We start from the raw sequence: 23319 nt of genomic DNA, 5'->3' as shown, positions 1-23319 counted from the left end.
ATTCTTGGGTGCTCTCCCCACCGCCCCACTCCTCGCCTCCACCTGGGGCTGAGCCTGCCTAGTGTGCTGGTGCCCCAGCACAGCCCCAACCCCCCCCCCCCCACTATTCTCTGTGGGGGCGTAGCTCTTCAGTTGGCAGCATCTGGGGCCCAGACTCCTGCACCCCCTACTGGCAGCTGTTGATAAAGAAACACGTGGACCAGTTGCTTCTCCCATTGAACAGAAACACCTTTCCGGGGACTACACGTTGATCTTCTGTCTCCTGGACCTCAGCGTCACTTCCTTTAGAATTTTGTGGGCTCCCGTGCACAGCCACGGAGAACACACAACAGGCCCCTCAACTCCCAGGCGAGGTGGCTTTTCTGGCTGCAGGTCCATGTGCAGCGTCCAGTGGCTAGTTTAAGCCACGGGCAGGGGGTGTCGGGAAGGGTGACAAGCAAGAGGCACTGACCTAAGGAGGTCAGTGCTTGAGGGGCTTGAGGGGGTCAGCAGAGGGGGTCCTCCCTCCTCCCTGAGGCCCGAGCTGGCTGTCCACCAGGTGAGGTGGCACGGGCACCGGTGTACATACGGACAAGCTGCTGGCGAGGGGGCGCCGAGCAGCTGATGGGCTGCCCCCAGATTCTCCCGAGAGCTGCTGTGGGGCGCTGTGGGGGGCTGTGGGCCAGAGAGGGCTGGGCGTGGACGTGACGGGACAGATGGGACGCCCTTCCTCCAAGCACAACCCAACTGAGCAGGGCTGGCTGGAGAGAGGGGACCCCACTTTTACCTGCGCAGTGAAAGAGTAAAACAAGAGGTGAAGCGTAAGATAAATTTCTAAGGCCGAAGAGGCTTTGGTCTCCGCTGCGTCTACTTCCAGCTTCAGTTATGAGATTTGCCTTTGACAGCACGTGGGTTTAAAAACGGTCTAGTGTTTTCTGCCCAAAACAGGCCTCCGGGCCTCCCTGGTGAGGCGGCCTCCCCCTTGCCGTGGGCCTCGAGGCGGCGCCGGCCCTGCGCGGGGCAGGGCTTCCGGGGGCTCTTCCCGCTGCCCCTGGGCTTCTGCTCCGTGCCCGTGCCCTGGCCCCGCGCCTCCTCCGTGCACCCCACAAGCTGGTTTCACACACGTTTGGCTATTCAAAGGCTGGCTATGTTTTATTAAATCATTGAAAACTCATGTGCAGACAAATTTTTCCACTCTGGGGAAACCAGAGACTGGGGAGCCGGTGGCCTAGAGATGCCGCTCCCAGCGCTTCTGCAGAGCGTTGAAATCATCAGGAACGGTCGCGGCTCTCGCCGCATGGCCGGGGGGGGGGGGGGGGGGGGCGGCTTCCCTCCCTCCCTGCTCTCTGGGAAGGAGCCTGCTGTCGCTCAACCCACGCGGGCGGCCGGAGGGCGGCAGGGGCTGGGGGTGGGTGGGTGGGGGGGCTGGTCCCAGCACTGGCTGCGAGAGCCCGGGGACCCGAGACTTCCAGGCGGCGCCCATCATCCGGGCCGGCCGGCGTCCTGCCCGCCGCAGCAAGCGTGGGGCGCCCGGGCTGTCTCGCGGAAGGTGGTAAGTAGAGACGCTCGGCGCTCAGGACCCAGCTTCCTCTTGGCGCGGAAGCCGAGAGCATCAGGCCGCGGCTTCCTAGCGGTGCCAGCTGGGGACCCGGGACCCCGAGACCCAGGCCCGACAGAAGCGCCCCTTTGAGCACCAGCTGCACCGTGAACGCGGTCCTGCCAGAGCTGGGGTCACGGGGTGGCGGGGCAGACGCGGGCGCGCCCAGGAGCACCCAAACAAACACAAATTAAATATTATCAAATGTTAAATTAAATGGAAGAACCTATTTTCAAGAGCAAGGGATCACTGCTTCCTGAATTCGTGTCACAGGCCAAGGCTCGGTCTCTGGGGACACCCAAGTTCCTGTGAGTTAAGAGGCACCCTGCTCCCCCTCGGGACTCCCTGAAGGAAGCAATGAGGCCCCAGTGGGGACCCAGAAATGCCCTTCACCGCTCCAAGCGCAGGCAGAGCCCCAAAGACATCTTCGGCCTGGGATGCGGCTGGGGAAGCAGGGCTGAGAACGGCAGACGTCGGCTCCAGCCGCGACGGCCGCTTGACCTTTCGCTCTGCAGGCCCATGGCCAGACCCGTGGGTGCGGCCTGACGGGGTGTGCAGGCCCCAGCTCTCCCAGGGAATGTGTAAACAAACCTGGGGAACAGCCTTCCTGCCAGTTTTCCTTTTGTCAGTGAGAAACCTCTTGGGCACAGAGAAGTAACAGGCGGGGCTGCTCGTCCGCCTCCCACAGGCTTCACCCTGCTGTGGACCAGGGGCCAGCCCCGCATTGCCCCAGTCTGGAGCAGAGTCAGAAGCCTTTTTTTTGGACGACCGTATTCCCGAGGCCTGGCGGCGGCCGCCACACCTGGGCCTCCGGTCGTCACTGGGGGGGCCTCGGTGAGGAGGCCAGGCTTCTGTGCAGGTTGGGGTTCTGGCTGTGTCTGTTGCGACTGCGCACCGACGCGAACGCGGTTTCGCAGCCCGGGACTCGGCACTTGTGCAGCTGGCGCAGGTGCGCGGTCTTGTGGTGCGCCCGCAGGGCCCCCTGGCTGCTGTAGCTCCTCCGGCAGAGCTGGCAGGTGGTGGGTGGCCCGGCCGGCAGGCTCGTGAGGTTCGGGTCGGCCTTGGCCATCAGGACACAGAGGGGGTGCTCGTCCTCCCCGGGGGCCGGGCTGGGCCCTCCGCAGGGCCCGTCGCTGTCCTCCAGGAGCACCCTGCCTTCCTCGCTCGCCCCGTCGGAGTCCCAGGACGAGCGGCTGCTGCCCTCTGACTTCACGCTGGAAGCGGCGCTCAGGTCCAGGACGGCGCCCTCGCTGGCCGGCCGGGACGCGTAGCCCTCCAGGTCCGCACTGCGGACCGGGGCCAGGGGGCAGCCCAGGCCGCCCATCCGGCTGGCTCCCTGGAAGATGACCGAGGTCTGGGGGGCTGGCTGCGCGAGAGCCGCGCCCGGGTAGGCTGCTGCGGCCGCGTCCTTCTGCAGGTAGGCGGCCGGGAAGTGGCCTCTGCTGCTCTCCAGCGCCTCCTGGCTCAGCACGTTCGGGTGGAGGTTGAGGTTGGAGATGTGTCTACGGGAGTGAGGAGATGGTTAGCAACGTGGGCTGCGGCAACGTCCTCCCACTGCACGAAGACACGGGCTAGAGGCCGGGAGGGGCACAAGGCGCCTGACTCCAGCTTCCCACCAGACCCGCCCGCCCCCGGGGAGGAGCCACCACAGGGAGCGCAGGCAGGGCTGGGGTACCGAGCTCCCCTCAGTCCCGCGGCCAAGGCCAACGACAGGTACCAGGTGCGGCTGGAATCCGGCCAGGGGGGTGTCGAGCCTGCTTGAGGGTCCCCAGAAGGGCCCCGGGAGAGAGGCTCAAGCTACAAGGAACTAGGCGCCAGGACAGGTGCCTCCCGGCTGCACAGAGGCCCCTGGCCCCGCGGCCCGGCTGGCGTCACACAGCGCGGTGATCGTGGGCGGCAGAGAGGAGAGAGATCGGCCTTGACGGCTCACGTTTGTCTTTCTAATGTGCCCGCTGAAGACCTCAGCTCCCGGGGCGCGCCCCACGCCGGAGCGTCTGCAAACACGGCCTGGCTCTGGGCGCGGGCGCCTGCTGAGCTCAGCCCCCACCTGCAGCGTTGCCGTCTGTCCCAGACAGGGTTTGCCAACGCAGCGACCGAGCCCGCCGTGCCCGCCCAGACACCTCCCCGTGGCGGGCAAAGGTGCCCATTATGCCGCCGCCTGCGCCTCACATGTGTCATTTGGACGTAATTTGTCAGTTCACAGTCGGCCTTGCTCAGGCCCACGCTCACGCCTCCCTAGGGAAACAGCCCTTTCCCCGGGGCCACCTTCCAGGCGCCCCGAGGCTGCAAACAGGGAAACCACCCCCCAGCAGGCAGGACACGTGCCAGGGCCAGCGCGGGAAAAACGCCCTCACCAGGTAGCGGAGAACCAACTGGATTTCCTCTTCTGAATCCACAAGACAAACGGGCCTGGTGGAATGATGGTCCCTATCATGTAGAGAATTTGCTAAAATTTTACACAAAGTGTCTCCACGGCCCCCGCACATCTGTCCTGCCCCGGCAAGCTGCTCCTGCTCGCCCCGCTCTGGTGCTGGTGTAAGAGGGGGCCCGGGAAAAGGGGAGGCTCCAGGTTCCCCGCCACAAAGGAGGAGGGTGGTGTGATAAATACTAAATCTTGCAGGGTTAATTGCTAATACAGCAAATATTGACAGAGATAAAAATCCAAGTGCACAAAAGCTCTTGAGGGTCCCAAGGTTTTAAGACTTTGTAAGGGGACTGGGAGACTGAAATGTTCGGGAAGTGCCACTTTGGACAGACCCCTTCTTCCAGGAAGCCCTCCCAAACCACTTGAAGAGTCTGGTTCGATGCCCTCTGTGCGCCCACAGAGGTGGCATGTCACCCACGGGAGCAGCCACCACCGTCAGCTGCGATTCGCTGCTTGAGGGCCTGCTCCGCGCTGGCTCTGGGGAAGGTGGCGTAGCGGTGCGCTCCCCGCCAAGTAACAGCTATCCTCACAGCAACACGGAGCTCAGCTCCGACTCCAGAAGCAGTGGGAGACCCAGACCGCCGCAGCACAACTTAAGTCAGATTCTACATGAGGCAAGTCCGAGACTGCACGGCTGGTGCCTTCCATCAGCACGCGCCACGCGTTCCGTGTGCGCACGGGGCGGTGCTGGCAGAGGAGGCTTGCAGCCACAAACAGGCCAGGAAGGGAAATATTAAAAACATAAAAAATAAATACGAAATGAAGAAGTATCCTGGACTGGACCTGCTGGCCGGAGAGCACCATAAGCACCGAGGCTCCTCCGCTGGCGAGCTGGTTCCTGGCCCTGATGTCACCGGCGTCATGAACAGACCCTCCCCTTGCAGGACAATGGAGAAGGCTGGCTTGCTAGTTGGGGTGTCCTGGTGTGGGGCTTACCACCCCACCACAGAGGGGGGAATTTTAGCTAATAGCCGCTGTGTGCGGCTCTCGGCGCGCACCCCACCCAGGCGGGTGTGAAGGCTGGGCATTTCGCCCTGTGACAGATCGGGCCCACGACCTGCGGCAGGGTGGTGTGGGCACTGCTTCCAGTCATGTGCGTTTGAGCCGCTGGAGCGCTTTGACGCTGTTGGCCACTCGTCATATCACGTTCACTGGCAAGCCGGGCCCTTCCTCACACCCGCCGGTGCACCAGCTCATCTCCTCCTGGCTGGGGATGAGCCGACCTCACGTGTGGAGATGCCACTCGAGCCACGGAGACACGCACCAGCGCCATGGCAAGGCCCAGCCGCACCCCGGCATGCGGAGGACGTGGCCACCGACCCTCCTCTGCAGCAGCTCGAGTGTGCGCGCCCGTGTGAGCATGTGTGTGCGTAGCCCACACGACAGCTTTCCACCAACATCACAAGCCCCACCCGCTAATTGCCTTCGTTCTTTGCTGTCTTCGTATTTTAAAGCTCTTCAGTCAAGCAGCGAGTATTCTTCTGAACAGAGCGGGTCAGCTAGAGACCAGAGACGCCGTCTCACTCGATGGACAGAACAAAAGCCGGGCGGGGAGGTGCCGGGGACCCCTGCCAAGCCCCCCCCACCCCCCGCTCTTCTGATGCCAGCTCCTGCTCCTCAGCCCACCCTGCACAGACACATGACTGAGTCAGACCATCCCGACTGCGGACAGGCAGGAGGTGGCACGTGCTGCGCTGACACGACCCCATCGTCACTCCAGTAACATCTCGGGGCTGAAGAGATGCATCAACCCCATGCAGAGGGAGAGGGACAGACTGGCCAGTGGCCTCCTGCCCTTTGAAGGTCGGGCCTGGAGGCTGAGCGGACTCAGGCTCCCGGGGCCTCAGGCTCCCAGGGCCTCAGCAGCGTGCTTGGGCCTGCCGCGGGCCCGCCGAGCGGGAGTGCCGAGCGCAGGCCGGGTTTGCCGTCCTCCAGGTGACCGACGCTAGCGGTCAGAGACATGACGGCCGCTGGGGGTCTTACCTGTCTCTGCTCCTGCGGGACGGGAAGGTGGCCCTGCAGCCCTGCACCGTGCACGCGTGGGTCTCCCTGGCATGCATGTTCTTGTGGTGCATTTTCACCCCGCACGCGTTTTTAAAGGTCTTCTTGCAGACGTCGCACTGGAAGCGGGGTTCCCCCTCCTTGCTGGAGAACATCCGCTGGCCACCCGGCTCCAATTCTCTAGGGTCTTCGAAGCCGGGAAAGGCCAGCCCTCTGGGGGAAAGGGCACCGAAGAGCCCGCCGGCCAGCATGTGCCCCTGCAGCGAGACGCAGGGCTCCACCCCGGGGGGCAGCGGCCGCTCCCGGACACCATCCTCCTCCTCCCTGGGGGCCTTTGTCGGGCCTGGCGCCTGCTCACCGCCCCTCTCTGAGTGGCAGGTGGCTGGCTCGGGGCTGCGGCCGAGGGCGCCCCTGGACTCTGGCCTGGATCCATCGTGGCGAGGCCTCTCTGCCTCGGGGAGGGCCAGCCCCGACCGCAGGCTCCCCGGGGGCGTGCTGGTGGCCCCAGGACTGCAGGCCTCCGGCTCCTCCCCGCTGGCGCCCTGCAGGGGCGGCTCCTCGTCCGAGCTGAGCCTCTTCTCCCGCACGAGCTCCGCGGCCTCCTTCTCGATTTTGATGGGCATGCTGGACTTCCGGGACTTCTTCTTGGGCAAGGCGTGGAAGGGCATGGCGGTGGAGGCCAGCTGCTCCGGGATGGCCGAGGACAGCAGGGGCAGGGACGGCAGCACTCCGGGCGTGTGGGCCAGCTCCGCCGGGGTGGCCGGGCTGCGGTAGAAAGGCAGGACGGGCTGCACCGTCCTCAGGTTGGGGAAGAGCACCCCGTGGTGGCCGAGGCTGGGGCAGGTGGGCGGGGTCCCCGGGAAGGCGGGGCGTGGGGCGCGGGCGGCCAGGCCCAGGCTGTGCCGCAGGTCCTTGTCCCGGCTGTTGCGGTTGGCGGGCGCGTGCAGCCGCGGGTTGGGGTTGGCGCTGTGGCGGTTGCGGCTGCGCAGCGAGCTGAAGACCATGTTGCAGCCCTGGACGGTGCACTTGTGCTTGATCTTCAGGTGCACGGCGTTGTAGTGGATCTTGAGCGTGCCTTTGTCGTAGAAGGTCTTCTTGCAGGCCGCGCAGAACACCCGGCCCTTCTTGGTGCCCAGGCCGCTCCGCTCCGACTTCACTTTGGCTTCGGGGGACAGCTGTGGCCCCTCCATCTGGGTGACAGTGGGGTAGGGGCTAGCGCCGCCTTCCTTCTTAACAGTCTCGGGATAGCCCAGACACGGCTCTTTCTCAGCCGGCCCCGGCGGGGACTTGGCAATGGCGGAGCCGTCCTCTGGCTGGGGCTGGGGGGCCGGGGCCTGCTCCAGCAGGTAGGCTTCAGGCAGCGCCCCTATCAGTGCGGGGGCCACCGGGTTCAGGAGCTGGAAAGGCAGCAGGAAAGTCATGTTGTTGACGAGGTTCTCGAAGGGGTGTGTACTGCTGGGGCTCCCCCGGCCCCCGGGGCCGGGAAGGCCGGTGCCCCGCTGGCCGCAGCTCTCGATGAAGGCCCGGATGTCAATGCTGGCGGCGGCGGGAGGCAGCAGGAGGGGCTGCTCCTCTTTCTCCTGGGTGGCCATGAGCTCCACGATGGACTTGGTCTCTCCGAAGCGCAGGAACTGCTGCAGGGCAGCCACCTCCTCCTCGCCGGTCATGATGCTCCAGTGATCCAGCACCTTCCCCGACGCGTCCTGCACCCGAAGGCAAGAGCCAGTCAGTCCCGGCTCCTTCCTGCCCTCCTAGGAAGCCTCCTGGCGCCTGAGCACCAGGCCCCTCCGCACATGCGCAGAAACGACCTCCCCTCTGGCCGAGAGAGCACAGCGTCCGACCCTCACCCGCGCTCCCAGCCCAAAAAGTCTGCGCAGAAAGTTAACCACACAGACGCAAGTAGCGCCCAAAGGAGAGAAACAGACCGATCTGATCAGGCCTCAGGGAAACCCCATGATGATTTTTCCGTCTGATTTCAAAGCCATAGGTTGTGCTGCATCAGGCGTGGTAACTTTTCCCACTAAAATTAAAATATGTATCCTCTGAACCAAGGTAACTTCCTTATCTCAAGAGCACGGGGGGTGCACTCAGCCCTCGCTGTAGCTCGAGCATTCGCTGTGGGGTCAATAATCTTCCCAAGCAATGAACATCAGAAAACAAATGAGCGGTATTGATCGGCTGCAGGACGGGAGAGCGGAGCTGTAATTACAGGGCGGGCTGCAGCTCTTCCAGGCTCTAGCCAGGCCTAACTTTCCCCAAATCTACAATAAATATTTTATCACAGAACGTGTATTTGATGGCCTACTGAGATTTTTCGCAGCGCATGTAAGAGTTTTGAAGATGATGAGGAATGTAACATCATAAATTTTTCATGCACTAGAGGTTCAAGGTAATTGATTCCATATTTTTAATACTAACACTAGAAAGCAAGATGATTAGGATCATTAAATATTGATCTCTGTCATAATGTAAGATCGTAATGCTACTCTACATAAAAGGTTGCTTCCAGGCTCTGGGGTCCCACACTTGGGCCAGCAAACGTGTTTCCAGGGAGGGGATGGGCTGGGAGGCCAGAAAGCGCCATCTCCATTCCAGGGGGTACCCCCCTCCAGCGACCTCTGTGCCGGGCAGCATGCCCAGCCCTGGCTGCTCAGCTGGAGGATGGGGACAGGCCTATCCACCTGGCACGGTTCCGGAAGCCGCGCGAGGGCTGCCGCAGCCCACTCAGCGCAATGGCCGACGAGCAGCAGGCCAAGGTGGACGTGAGTCTTGGAAACACTCATGCCCGGTTCATTGACAGTTTCACCAAAGCGAGCTGACATTCTCTAGTGTGTTGGCAAGAGAAAGTGCTGGAGTTGTTTCCCCCACCAGGAGAGTGATGTAATTCCTACTGGGAGCCTGCTCTTTGCTTGAGATGGGGGGTCAGGATGGGAACACGAAGCCCGCCCGTGGGAGGGCAGGGGCGCAGGTAGGGTGCTCTGCTCAGGGGAGAGGAGAGGAGAGAGAGAGAGAGGAGCCTTGAGCCCAGGGCGCAGGACCACGCAAGCACAGGACAGACTCGGCACAAAGCAGGGGGCACGGGTGGGGGTGGGAGCGGAGGGGGTGGGGGGGCGCACAGAGAGGGGCGGGTGCAAAGCTGTAGCTGCTCCCCACACTCTGTGACATGAGTTCCCCTCCAGCACCCGCTGCGGGTTCTGGAGTTTCCTGATACCTCAAGGAAAGCACTGGAATTCCCTCAGAATGTAAGGAGGGGGTTAAGGCCCTAGAAGACTAGCAACGGCTTCCCTGCAGCCCAAGGGCCTCCTGCCCATCCGTGAGCCCACCTGCAGCACGTATCCCCGGACGTAATCTTGCAGCGTCCAGTCCAGCGCGTGCAGGATGCGCAGCACCTCGGCCGGCGGCAGCACGCTGAAGAGCCGGTCCAGCAGGATCTTGAGACGGACGGGGATGGCCTGGGTCCCGTAGAGCATGAGGCTGCTGATGTCAAACACCACATTGGCCTGGACGATTTCCACCTGGCTTGTGGGGTACACAGGGGGGATCCTCAGCTTGCTTAGAGCTGCAAGGTCAAATGGAGAAACGCTGCTTTTAAAGCTTTCACGGTTCAGGGCTGTGGGCACCGGCCCGACTCTCCGCTACCTGCTCCAGGAAACACACACACAGCGGGCATGGCAACATGGGTGGCCCGAGGCATCTCCCTGTTCTGTGGCATCCTTACGTGTGGAATGTCTCCCATGCCAGGAAAGGGGAGCAGACAGGGCCCCAGAGGGTGTGGTTAAGAGGATGGAGGGTCTGGAGGCAGCGTCTGGGTGGAGCTGGGCCTTGGCCCTGAAGGCCTGGGTTGAGCCTTGTCTGCCCCTTTCCAGGCGTTGGGTGTGGCAGACGCAGCCACCTCCTGATTGAAATTTAGCTTGAAGTGAGCTAGCGTGAAAGGAAATGAGGGATTCCCTTCTAGTGACACAGTCACACTTGAAGCGGCTGTGCGGGCGTAGGGCTGGCAGGCTTAGCAGAAAGCCAAAGCAAAACACCAGGATGCCCAGGCAGGCGGAACGTGAACTTCAGCGAACCAGAAGAGGGAAGTCGTGCTTACACCACAGTCACCGGGATACGCTTAGGCCACTGCGTTCTTTACTGTTTATCCCAAATTAAAATGCAGCGTGGAGCCCCTACTTTATCTGGTGCCCCGGTGCTGGGGAGACAGGAGTGCTCGCTCTCTGGCTGCAGAGCACGCTCGAGCCTCAGCTGCTACGGGGGGGACACTCCTTCTGCAGGTGGGGAGACTCCCCAGTATGAAGTGTCAGGCCTACCCCCTGGCACACAGAGGCTTCAGAAATGCTACCTGTGATCCCTTCCTGGGGCCCCATCATGTGTGGGGCGCCCTGTTGGGAAGCAGTTACAGCGGGCCATCCAGCCACACCCCATTGGGAAGCAGTCACCGTGGGCCCCCCAGCCACACCCCGCTGGGAGCAGTTACCGTGGGCCACCCAGCCGTGCCGGCACTGCTCGCACTGGCGGTGGTTCATCTTCCCGGGCCGGAAGCGCTGGCAGGCGCAGTCGAGGGTACAGCCGACACCCTGCAACGAGAACACAGCTGCTGAGGGCAGTGGAGGGCGGGGGGCCCAGCGCAGGGCCCAGCCTTCAGCCCGCGCCCCGCCGGCCGCCCAGGGGTGTGGACGGAGACATGCCGGCGGACGAGCGCTTCGCAGACACGCGCACACGGGAGACCGGGCCGAAGACACGGGGCCTTCTCCAAGCAAAGACAACGGTAGAAAGAAATTCCTGCTGGTTACTAAGTACAGGGGGAGAGCGGGCGGTCACACAGTCCACCTCATGGCCAGGCCGAGCGGAGCTGCCACCCTGAGGCCGGCGGAGGCTGGTGCGGGGTGAGGGAAGGGAGGCTGCGAACCGCCAGTCACACTGGGACGGAAGGTGCCTCCACGGGCTGGGGGACAGGGCCCAAGAGCAACGGAAACTTGCGCTCGAATGTTCGTGGCAGCAGCATCTGTAACAGGCAAAAAGCAGGAGCTCCGAGTCAGCAGGGGGAAGCACGAGCACGGGCACAGGGAGCTCACGGGGCGGCAACAAGCAGGGAGGAGCCCTTGCGGGCGGCAGCTCGGAGGGGCCCTGGGGGCACGCAGGGGGGCGAGAGGCTCAGGCCCAGGCGCCCCGTACATGGACTCAAGGGCAGGCCAGGATGCAGAGGCAGGAGGCGGGCTGCGGGCACCCTGGGCGGCGCGTGGTGCCAGGAGTGATGGCTGATGCCCGCCGGGTTGCTGGCATCTTTTAGAAAAGTAACTTTCCTCTGAGACACGACCCCACGGCACGGATTCCGCCATTTAACTGGGACAACTGAATGTCTCGACACGGTCACAGGCGGTGCGACCGCCACGCCAGGCTGAGTGTAGCCTGTCTTCATCACCCCCGAAGGGGCCCCGTGTGGCAGTCTGGGGGCCACGCGCTTCCCACGCTGCTCCTCCAGGCACGTCCGAGGAGGGGAATCCAGGTCGCGGGACAGGCCGTGGTGAACTTCCAGAGAAACGGCCGAACGCCTCGGAAGTGGTGGCACCGATGGATGTCCCTGTCCTGGGGTTTGCGGCCCCAGACGCCCCACCCCTGCCCACGCGCGTTCCTGTCTCTCACTACGGCCGCCCGCTGGGAAGTGGTGTCCACTGCGGTCTTGGCTGGTATTTCCCCAGGGGCCGCTGGTCAGCTTCGGCCCTTGCGCCCGGAGGCCCCTGCGTGCCTTCTTGGAGACCCTCCTCGAGCCTTGGCCTGCTTCCCCTCAGTGCTGAGTTGGGGGGCTTCTTGATACAGCCCCGGGGCAAGCCCCCCTCCGGGTAGAAGGCGCCTGCGCCTTTGCTCCCACCCAGGATCATCTCCCGTTCGCCACGGCGCCCGCTGAGGCACAGACGCTTTACATTTTGACCAGTTTCTTTCCCAGGTGGCGAGAATGCAGTAAGTTGGGCCGTTGCGTAACGACGACTGTGGCGAGACCCTCCGTCGTGTCTTCGTGAGCCTTTGTCCTCCGAGCAGAATAGTCAAAATCCAGAATGGTGGCAGCACCAAGCGCCGGCAGGGGGTGCCGGCTGGATTCCAAGACTCCCTGCTGGTGGGGATGCAAAATGGCACCACTTGGGAAGAGAGTTTGGTGGTTTCTTGCGAAACGAAACATCCTCTCGCCATGGATGCGGCAATCGACGCCAAAGGCGCTGAAAACATGTCCACCCCACACCTGGCAGCGGCGCTGCGAGCAGTAGCTTTATTCAGAGCTGCCGATGCTCCAGGGCCACCGAGCCATTCTTGGGTTGGTACGAGGGTGAACAAACTGCACATCCGGACGACAGAACAGCGTGCGGCGTTGAGGAGAAAGCAGCCATGGAGCCGGGAGAGGCGCAGGGGCCGCCAGCGCACGTGCTGAGACAGAAGCCAGCGTGAAAACCCTCCCTGCGGGGTGACTCCACCGATAGGACCTTCTGGAAAAGACAGCAGCATGGAGAGAGGAAACAGCCGCGGCTGCAGCTGCCAGGATCTGGTGTGGGGAGGGGTGACCAGCAGGGCCTCAGGGCGCCACCAACACTGCCCAACTCCGCCCACCCTGGCCAGGGGCGCACAGCACCGCGTGGCTGGCTCTGGGCGTGGTGGAGACGGCGTGTGGGCCCAGCACTGTCATAAATGTCCCCTCTGGGGACAGGAGAGCCAGGAGAGCCTGGCCGGGCTGCGGGGACCATCTTGCAACCACGAGGCAGTGGACATCAGGCGGCAAGGACGGGGCAGGAAGGAGGACGGCTGTGAGGAGCGGCTTAGCAGCAGCCTAAGCAGGCCCCAGCAAGCCACGGACAACGGCCCATCAGGAGCTGTCGTGGAGGTCAAGTTAGCATCTGGGGTTCTCTCTTAAGAGGGGGGCCTCCCTGGTGGTGCGAGGAGTTAAGATGCAACTTATAAAGCTGACCGCAGCCTCTGCAGCACGAGTTTGATCCCTGCCGGACAGGGAGAAACCCACGTGGTGCAGCAGACTGCTCCTGTCTCCCCGCTGCTCCCCGCAGCAGTGGCTTTCAGTCAGTCCACCAGTTCTGCTCCCCACTTTGTCTCAGGTGGATCCTCTCAACCCCCACACCTCTGGCCTGTACCCCAGCTCTCGTAGGCATAACTAAATAAATCTTTTAAAAAAAAGAGAATCTCCGGTTGGTGCTGGTTTTCAGTGATAAGAATCACATGACTTCCTGACCTGAAAGAAAAGTGCCCGTCAGCTCAGTCACGGCACAACGCCGGGTCACGCCGCGCTTGCGCTAAGCTGCGTGCGTGGGACGAGAGCACTTCGGGCCTGCCCGAGTCGCACTGATGGTTCTGGACGTCTTGCCAGAGCTCGGCTGACGCTGGGTCCTGGGAAGCTGCGGGCGGAGCAGAAGCGGGCAGGACCTGCAGGCTGGGGGAGGGCAGCCTCGCTTCCCGGGGCGGGGGGGGGGGGGTCTCCCCCTCCCTGGCTGCAGAGTCAGCCTTTCTGGGTCAGAAAACAGGCCTCAGGCCCGGCGGTCTCTGCCCCGTTGTCTCAGGCACACACACTGTGCCTCTCCCCTCGGGGGACACGCCGTTCTCCAGCCCGGCCCCTCCGCTCGCTTCTCACAACTGCTTTCACTTTCTGTCTTCAAGTCCCGCCGTCTTCCTCACACATGCAAACCCACAGAGGTTTGACGAGGTGCGGGTGACCAGAGGCAGAGGCCCCCGGAGGTCCTCTCGTGGGGGGTGGGGCTGGGTTGCTGGCGTGATGGGACCGAAGCCCTGCGGGAGAGAGCCCCGGCGGCCAGCGCCCTCCTGGGAGCGCAGCAGAACGGCACCCCGTGACCCAACAGGCTGCTCTGTTGTGGGCCCGTTGGGTGAAAACCCCTGCACCGTGTGCGGGTAACCATGGGGAGCGCCGGGGCTCCCAAGGGGAGAAGCTCCCAGGGTCTGACCTGGGGGTACGTGGCTTTTCTGGAGAAAAAAAGTCAGACGCGAACGGGTCAAGGAGAGACCAGAATGGGATGTGTCAGAAGGGCGGTGAGTCACTCACTGAACTAAGACGCAGCGACTCAAGGTAGCAAAGACCCAGGCGAACTCCTCGGCCGCCTCGGAGAACGCCGGGAGCCCCGGGGCTCTGGAAACTGGTCACAAGGGAACGGCCTCCGGCCTCGCGTGTGTGCCCGTGCCCACAACCCTCTCGGGACGCCAGCAGGGCCGCCGGGGGGCACACTGCCCACAGGGCACTCCAGGAGGACACGGGGAGGCGCAGGGTCCCCACCTCCTCACTCCTCACTCCCGGGGGAGAAGGCGGCAGCCCGCGGGGCCCCGGTTGGGGGCTGCCCCACCCCGGGGTGTCCTGAGGGATGCCCTGAGCCCGGTCAAGTCCAGTTCACAGGACATGGAGTGGAAAAGCGCCTTCCAACGCCACGGCGAGGAGGCCGGGCCCGCTCTGCGCGGCGACGGCCCCGCGTCCTCAGCAGGCAGGTGGCGAGGAGCGCGCGGCACGGGCTACGAGAGCCGGCGCGGGGCCCCTGATTCGAAAGCTCAGTGAAACAACACGTTTATGGGATGATCAGGGCAATCTGAACAGCGACTGCAAATTTAAGTGGCGCTCAAGAGCCACTGCCGACTTTCTCGGCGCTACAGGGAACGCTGCCTGTGTCTGAGAGAGGCCTTCTCCGTGGGAGCTGCTTATTAAAATATTTATGAATGAAATTATATGGTGCCCGGGGTTTGCTTCAAAGGGATCCAGGCTGGTGGGGCAGGGGAGGGGCGGGGACACAGCGGAAACGGGACTGATGGAGGGGTGCGCGCGGGACCCCAGGCGCAGCGTCACCGAGCTCCGCGGGACCATTCCAGTGTCCTCTGAGGTTCACCTTGATGAAAAGTGACAAGAACCCGCTGGGTGTGGACCCTCCCTCCCCACCGCACTTCAGTTGTGACGGAGATGGCGGGCGGGCGGGGGAGCGTGGGCTGTGACCCGGGGCGGTGCAGGCGGGAGCACAGGTGTGTGGGGTCCTGGCACAAGGCAGGCTGGACCCACGCGGTGCCAAGCCCAGGAGGCATGGGGAGGGGGACGGGGGCGGGGGGCAGGCTGCGCTAAGGGCAGCAGCGTGCTCTGTGGGCTCAGGGACCGGCCGGGGGTCTGAACAGTGCGGGGATGCCTTCCCCAGGCGCGCTTCGGAAGAGGGGTCTGGAGAGGCCTCTGAGGGGGGCGTGTGGGGGCAGCACCTGATGAACCGCGGAGACCTGCAGAGGGCCTGGGGCCGGCACCCAGGGGCAGGGCTCGGCGTTGGCGCAGGCGTGGGGGCTGGCACGGCAAGGGCGGGGGGGGCAGGGCCGGGACAGAAGTGGGGCCAAGTCCACCTGGGAGGAGAGGAGCGGCCCGCGCGAGCCCCGGCGGCGCGCTCCTCGCGCGCTTCAAAGAGGGTGATGGGGAAAATACTTGTTCTTTTGATCTTTACAAATCAAAGTATGAGCCCGGTGCCAAAATCATTTAACAGCTGTGCCTTTTTTCCTGAAAATGATTAGTTCTGAAAAAGGAAAAGAGAAAAAGTACAAAAATATGCAAATATTACCTTAGAAACCAAAGCAAAGACTTAAAAAAAAAACCCAACAACAACAAAAACTGTGCAGAAATGTAAATGACGTGGCTACATTTTTTTCCCCTTTATAACCTGGGTTTGGGGGCCTCACAGGTCGTCTGCAGACACCTTGCAACCCGGGGGGGGGGCGCTGCGCAGGCAGAGCTCTGATCACCCCGAGTCAGCCCGGGAGGAAAGAGCAAAACCCCGAAGGAAAAAGACACGTGTTTCGGGATAACTTTGACCGAGAGGCCCGTTTCTCAGGCAATGCGATGCCGCAGGCAGCCCCCGCCGAGCCAGCGAACACGGACACCGTGAACGTTTCCACGCAAACTCTTGCCCAGAAAACGCTTCTTTTAGAGATTTACTGAGAACGAGATTTTTCAAACTAAGTGTAAAAAATAAAAAAAGAAGCCCTCCAAGGGCTGAGGGAGAAAAGGGGACCGTGTCAGGCGCCCGGCTCCCTGCCCGAGAACGCTGCGGGGCAGGGTGGGGGCCGCTGAGGCCCGGAGAATCCGGCCTCCGGGGAGGGAGGCGGGCGGCAGGCAGGGGGCGAGGAGCAGGGCCGGGCCGCGCGGGTCCGTGTGCAGCTGGGGAAGGATTCCGCTGTGCGCGTGTGTGGACGCTTCACGCAGACACCCGCAGCGGCCGCGGCGCTCAGATAACTCACTCCAAGGGGAAAAGGCGCCGAAGCTCGCTCAGGGAGCCACGCACGCGTGTGCACAACCTTTTGTCTCTTCAGCTCCCTCCTCCCTCATTCCAGTGTCCTCTGAGGTTCACCTTGATGAAAAGCCTCCCGGGGTGGCTGGGGGTTCACAGCCGCAGCCCAGGGGTGGCCGGGAACAGGAGCCGGACCCTCCCCTGTGCCGGGTTCCAGAAGGCTCCCCAACGTCCCTGGTGTCTGCTCCCTCTTTAGACATAGGCCTTTTGGGTAAAACAGGAGCGCGTGCGTGCGTCGTGCGTGCGTGCATGTGTGTGTGTGTGCGTGTGTGTGCGTGCGTGTGTAGAAAGAGGTGCCACCCAGCAATCTTGGAATTTCCAGAATTAGGAAAAAGGGATTCAGAGAATGATGCCGTAAGAGGAAATGAGGTTTTCAGGTGCAAACCAATTTAAAAGAGGGGAAAAACCGCTCGCAGGTGTCCCCTCCGCACAGAGCCAAATTCTTTGGAACATTTCTCAGAAAAGACGGCAAAAATGAAAGCCTGAGGTGAAGCTGAAAGTCTGTGGCAGAACACGCGGAGTCATCACAGGGACCGACTCCCTAACCCCTGCTCTTAGAGACTCAAAAGAAGGCGGTGGCTCGGCAGCGAGAGGCCGGCCGTGGGGGCCTTTCTGGTCCTTGTGCAGCGGCGCTGCCCGTGACTAAAGTGACCACCCGACGTCACCCTGCAGAGGTGGGCGCGCCCGGGAGGGGAGCAGAGCACGTTCCTGCTGCACGTTACGTCCCTCGCGGGCGCTCAGGGGCAGCTTGGAAGCGCCCTGTCAGCCTCCCGACTGAGCTCCAGCAGCCCGGCACCCTCGCCAGCCCACGCCTGCCACCGACCTTTGGGCAAACCCAGCTGCGGGTGCGCCCTCAGCGGCCCAGGCCCGCGGGGCAGGAATGCGTGCTCGGGGAGGAGCAGCCCCTGCGGAAAGGACTCCGCTTTTCTCATCCAGGGGGTGGCTGGTCTCTCCCCAGCCCCGGGCTCCGAGGAACAGCAGGTGGCCCTGGGCCTCCAGCTCCTGGGAGAGACTCAGTGGTGAAAGTGACCCCGCGGCCGCAGCCCCTCCTGCGGGTGGGTCTCCCCAAAGTGAGTCCCCACAGCCTCTCCCCACGTCTGCTCTGGGGAGGGGGCATGCCCCGGCCCCGCGATGGCAGCAGAGGAGGCGCTGGTCTTCCAGGGGAAGTGTCTGCGGGTGAGGACGGCAGGAGCAGGAGGCAGGGGCAGGAGCAGGAGGCAGGGGCAGGGGCAGGAGGCAGGAGGCAGGAGGCAGGGGCAGGGGCAGGAGGCAGGGGCAGGAGGCAGGGGCAGGGGCAGAAGGCAGGGGCAGGAGGCAGGGGCAGGGGGCAGGGGCAGGAGGCAGGGGCAGGAGGCAGGGGCAGGGGGCAGGGGCAGGAGGCAGGGGCAGGAGGCAGGGGCAGGGGCAGGAGGCAGGGGCAGGGCAGGGGCAGGAGGCAGGGGCAGGGGCAGGAGGCAGGGGCAGGAGGCAGGGGCAGGGCAGGGGCAGGAGGCAGGGGCAGGGCAGGGGCAGGAGGCAGGGGCAGGAGGCAGGGGAAGGGGCAGGGCAGGGGCAGGAGGCAGGGGCAGGGCAGGGGCAGGAGGCAGGGGCAGGGCAGGGGCAGGAGGCAGGGGCATGAGCAAGAGGCAGGGGCAGGGCAGGGGCAGGGGCATGAGCAGGAGGCAGGGGCAGGGGCATGAGCAGGAGGCAGGGGCAGGAGGCAGGGGCAGGAGGCAGGGGCAGGGGCAGGAGGCAGGGGCAGGGCAGGGGCAGGAGGCAGGGGCAGGGGCAGGAGGCAGGGGCAGGAGGCAGGGGCAGGGCAGGGGCAGGAGGCAGGGGCAGGAGGCAGGGGAAGGGGCAGGGCAGGGGCAGGAGGCAGGGGCAGGGGCAGGAGGCAGGGGCAGGGGCAGGGGCAGGAGGCAGGGGCAGGGCAGGGGCAGGAGGCAGGGGCAGGGGCAGGAGGCAGGGGCAGGGCAGGGGCAGGAGGCAGGGGCAGGGGCATGAGCAGGAGGCAGGGGCAGGGCAGGGGCAGGAGGCAGGGGCAGGGGCAGGAGGCAGGAGGCAGGGGCAGGGGCAGGAGGCAGGGGCAGGAGGCAGGGGCAGGGGCAGGAGGCAGGGGCAGGGCAGGGGCAGGAGGCAGGGGCAGGGGCATGAGCAGGAGGCAGGGGCAGGGCAGGGGCAGGAGGCAGGGGCAGGAGGCAGGAGGCAGGAGGCAGGGGCAGGGGCAGGAGGCAGGGGCAGGAGGCAGGGGCAGGGGCAGGAGGCAGGAGGCAGGAGGCAGGGGCAGGGCAGGGGCAGGAGGCAGGGGCAGGGGCATGAGCAGGAGGCAGGGGCAGGGCAGGGGCAGGAGGCAGGGGCAGGGCAAGGGCAGGGGCAGGGCAGGGGCAGGGGCAGCTCCGCGGACGGCGGTGACAGGCGGGCCCAGGTGAGCGGGCAGCAGCCCCCGCGGGGACCCGGCGATGACTCACGGCTCCGAGGCCGCAGAAGGGCCGGGACTCCCCGCAGCCCCTGGGCGGAGGCGGCGGCCCCTGCGCGCCCACATCGGGGCGAGAGTCCAGCCCGGCGCCCCCCACCCGAGGGAGCCGTCGCGGGCGGCGGTCGCGGCTCGGGCGCCCCGGGGCGGCGGGGCGGGCGGCGGGAGGCGGACGGCGCAGCTCGGGCCCCGCGGCAGCGGCCCCGCCCGGAGGCGGCCCGGGAGGCTCCGAGGGCAGCGGGTCCAGCGCCGGGAAGGCGGGTGCCGCGCGGGGGGCGGCGGGAACCGCGGGCGCAGCTGGGCCCTGGGAGCTGCCGAGCCCGCACGGACGGACGGACGGACGGCACCGGGAGGCGCGCGGCCTGGGGAGGCGCTCGCGGGGCTCCTCGGGGGCCGCGGGGCCCGGGCGCCCGGGCAGGGGAGCCGCGGCCCGGGGCGGGGACCCCAGGGGACCCGGGCAGGCGCCCCGACCCGCCGCACGACCGGCCTCGCGCCCGCGGGGCGACACTCACCTCGGCCATCCTGCGGCCGCTGCGGCGCGGGGCGTCCGGCCTCGTCCCGGCCCCGCCGCCCGCGTCCGCCCCGGCTCGGCCCGCGCCGCGGCTCCACGCTCCGGCCGTCGGGGCCCGCGCGGCGCAGGGGGCGGTACCCCGCCCCGCCCCGGCCCCGCCCCCGGCCCCGCCCTCGGCCCCGTCCACCCCTCCCGGCCCCGCCCGCCTCGCCCGGCCCCGCCCCGCCCCGCCGCAGGTGGGTCCCGCCCCTCCCGGGCGGCCACGCCCCCTACCCGCCGCTTTCCTCCCGGCAGGCCCCGCCCCGCCGCAGGTGGGCCCCGCCCCGCCCGGGCGGCCCCGCCCCTCCGCAGGTGTGCCCCGCCCCGCCCGGCATGCCCCGCCCCCCGCCCCCGGCGTTCCGCCCGGCCGGCCCCGCCCCTCCGCAGGTGGGCCCCGCCCCGCCCGGCCGGCCCCGCCCCCGCCGCCGCGAGGCCCCGCCCCCGCCGGCCGCCCGGGCCGCCGACCGCAGCCGCGCGCGGGGGAGGCGCCGCGGGCCTGACGGCGCTTGTCGCGGGGACGGACGTGCCCGGCTCTGCCGCCCGGGACTGGCGAACCGCCCGGAGCGCTCCGGCCCCGCGCGGGTGACTCGCCGCCCGCCGACCCCGGGGGGCCCCCCCGGCCGCCCCCGCCCGCCGCGGGCACGGGGGTCGCCGCGGCCCGGGCCCCGCGCTGCCCCGACGGGCCGGGCTCCCTCCAGCCGCGGAGCGGGGCCGCCCCCGTCCCCAGACGGCCGCGCGGGGTCCTGGAGGGGCGCCGGGCCGGGGAGATGCGGTGTGAGGCCGGGGGAGGCGAGGCCCGCGGGCCGGGTCTGGCGCGGCCGGGGGGCGGGGGGGGGGGGCGCGGGCTCGGGCGGGGAACGGGGTCTCGGGCCGCCTGCACCGGGGGGCCCCGCCCGGCCTGGACGCGTCCCCGGCCTGGGGCCCGGGGGCGCCCGCGGGGTGGGCCGGGAGCGTCTCCATAGCCTCCTCACGGGACTCTCTGCGGCTCCAACCCCGACGTCACCTCGTTCTCCCGCCCCCCGCAGCACCCCGAGTGCCGGGAGGTCCTTGTGCGCCTCTGCCCCGCGCCCCCAAGGCAGGGCGTCCTCCCGGGTCCCCCGCGACGCTGCTTCTCAGCAGCTGCCCCGACGGCCCCACGCCCCCCACCGCCGCCTCAGCTCGGCCCGACGCCTGGATCCGCCTTTCGCCTTCCTAGCCGGGCGCGGGGCCTTGTCTGAACTCCCCGGCCGTGCCGTCCCCGCTCGGCCAGGCGGGCTGCCGGTGGGCGAGAGCAGCCGGGTGTCGGCTCTCCCGGCCTCGCCGCCCCCCACAGAAGCAGGCCCCTGCCCTGCCCTGCCCGCAGCGGCTGCGTAAGGGCGGCCCTGTCTGCAAGCACTGCCTCTGCCTCCCTCCTTCCTCTCGGGGCGCCAAAGACTGCTCCGGGGGTTCCTTCAGGTCTGTCCCCAGAGCACACACCGCGGCGCGGGATTAATGAAGGGTCATACTGGCGTCTTACAAATGCCCCAAGATGCCGAAGCCGCGGGCAGGGGCACACGAGTACCCGTGGTCCATGCAGCGGAAGGTCTGGGCCAGTGTCTGTTTGTTGCAATTGCATTTATTCCAGTGACACTCGGCTGGCAACGATCCTCTCAGGCCCACCTGCTTAGCTCTGCGGTCACAAACACAGCAGCACTTGGGGGCTTTGGGGATACACACTTTGAAAACACAGAAAGTCCCCCGGCAGGCGTGGGGTGGACGGCCATCCTCCCTCTGATGGGGCCGTTTGCCTGGCCTCTGTGGGTCAGGACGGGACCCGGATTCACCCGCTGCAGGCCCACTCGCTCTGGGGCCCGGTGTGCCGTGCGGCCTCGGAAACCGGCCTCCGAGGGCCTCCTCCCTTCTCGGAAACACGGAAACGGGACAGAGTCCCCCACAGAGGGAGGTGCGCGTCCATGGGGCGCCCACCCCAGCGCCGTCTGCTCCTGGCAGCTCAGCCCGTGGGCCTGGCAGACTCTCATCGGGCCTTGGTGTCCGTGTAGCACAGGGCGCACCCAGAGGCCCCTGCCCCCGCCTCACATTGGCTTCTGCGCTCAGCCTTGCCGCTGTCCTTTTGCGTCAAGTCCTCCTCTAGCAAGCTCTAAAAACACAATGTCTTCTCTGCCTGCGCACGGTATTAAAAATATATATATTAAAATGAGGCAAAGTTGTAAAGACACAAAATAAGAAAATCCCTGTGGCCTGTCCTCGTGGAGGCAAAAAGCTGGTCTGAGCTGAGGCCCAGCTGTCCTGTCCCCGCACGAGGCCTTGGGCCAGGGTGGGGTGTGCGTGTGGGGTGGTGGTGGTGGGGGGTGATGTGGGGGTATGTCCCAGAAACAGGCCAGCGATGGGCCTCCCTGGTCGAGGCAGGTAGTGTGACCCGGCGGTGCTGTCTGAAGTGGGCAGCTTTTCTCGCTTGTCAGCAGCTGGGGTGTGGGCTTGATTTTGTCACGTGTCCTGAGTTTTCAAGAGCAGTGGGAAATATTCGGATATTTCAGAGTTGGCAACGGACTCACAATCTTGATGGATCGATATGGGGTGACTCAAACAAAATATGCTTGTGGACCGAGTCTGGCTCGGGCTGTCCTCACATCCTGTGCTCACGAGGCCGCTCCCAGCACACAGTAGGTGTGCACTGAGTTACAGCGAGACTGTCCCCGCAGGACCTGGGCTCCAGGCTGCCCCGGCGTTGCCTGGGTTCGCGAGTGACGCCTCCAGGACGCCCTCTCCGCGGCCTGCTGTGAGCTATGGAATTGCTTCTCCTCCACAAACTGCTCTTCTGAGAATTTTTTCCCCCAGTGGGGACAGGTCAGCTTGCGATTTTTGTCTTCACTAAACAAAGGGATTAGCAGTCATGGGGTCGTTGTATTAAAAAGAAAAATCCCTTTTTGCTAGAGGTCACACATGGGGCAGACCAGATTGGGGGGGATGCATATGCACTCCCCCCCCCACCCCCGCCAGCCCACCAGTCCAAGGAGCAGCTGGCCGGGCCTGGTGGCAGAGGACGCGAGCGGCCCCGGGCAGGCAGGAGGAGGCTGACCACGGGCAGGTGGGCAGAGAGCGGCCGGGCCCGGTGAGGTGGCCTCGCCTCAGTTCTCCACATTCCTCTGAGGACAGTGCTGGGAACTCCGGCGGGCAGTCACTTAGCACTGTCACCTCCCGCCCAGACGGCGCTGCAGGCCTGGGCATGTCTGCGGCTCAGCTCAGCACTGGGGCCTGACTAAGCAGCCTGTGGGCCAAGCCGCCACCCCCTCCTGCTGCCTGCTGGGGGGGGCCAGCTAGCCACAGACCCAGCTCCCGCCCAGGGCTCGAGCTTCTCCCCCCCCCCCCCAGGGCGCTCCCTGCAGAGAGCTCAGGGAGGGGATGGCCCCCCCCAGGGGTGGCCTAGGGCCAGGGCGCAGGCAGCTGCTCTTCTTTCCCCCCCACAGGTGGGGTCCCGGCCCAGCGCCTGCAGCCCCTGCCCCACAAAGAGGGAGTGAGCTGCATTCTCCTGGGGGGTCTGGAAGCCCAGATGTCAGGTCTCGGGGAGGAGGAGGGAGAGCTGTCAGGGGAAGAGTGTGGGTGCAGTCGTAAATGCCAGCCTGAGAACCGACCTGGCCTGCTCCCGGGCGCCTGGAGGCCCCCTCTGGGGGGCTGAGGCCATTCAGACGTGGCTGTGTGTGTTGACACCTCGGGGGTGCACGCAGTTGCCTCGCGCTCCCTCGCCCTCCGTGACTGTCACACAATCCAGGGGTGGCCGGTGTCTTCCAGACAGCTCTGGCCTCGCGGGGCGCTGGGAGGAAGCCGCGGTGGGCTCCTCTGGACGCTTTGCTCGGCAGGAGAATTACACCTCTGGCCCTGGGCTCGCTCTTCCTAATTAAAGTGCAGGAGCGCTTAGTTGCTGTAAACCCCGCAGACTGGCACTTTGCCCGTGGAGTCAGTGCCTTTGGGTGGGTTTGTGGGGCCACGGCAGGCCTGGCCGTGAGGGGCTGCAGACAGAAGGAGACTGAAGGCTCATGA

General features: G+C 65.7%; 1 protein-coding gene across 1 annotated transcript; it reads right to left on the bottom strand.

Moving 5' to 3' along the window:
* Window positions 1-2393: 2393 nt before the first annotated feature.
* BNC1 (basonuclin zinc finger protein 1) lies at window positions 2394-11878 on the bottom strand (the record flags this gene model as incomplete). The annotated part of the gene is made up of 6 exons (XM_084254109.1): window positions 2394-3078; window positions 5985-7705; window positions 9326-9561; window positions 10477-10576; window positions 10921-11004; window positions 11792-11878. The coding sequence occupies 6 exons, from the start codon at window positions 11876-11878 to the stop codon at window positions 2394-2396; spliced, it is 2913 nt and encodes a 970-aa protein (XP_084110235.1).
* Window positions 11879-23319: the final 11441 nt, after the last annotated feature.

Source organism: Talpa europaea (genome assembly GCF_964194135.1).
Source record: "Talpa europaea genome assembly, chromosome: 14".
Lineage (NCBI taxonomy): Eukaryota > Metazoa > Chordata > Mammalia > Eulipotyphla > Talpidae > Talpa > Talpa europaea.
Note: the sequence above shows the minus strand (reverse complement) of the source record. Positions and strands in the feature narration are given on the sequence as shown.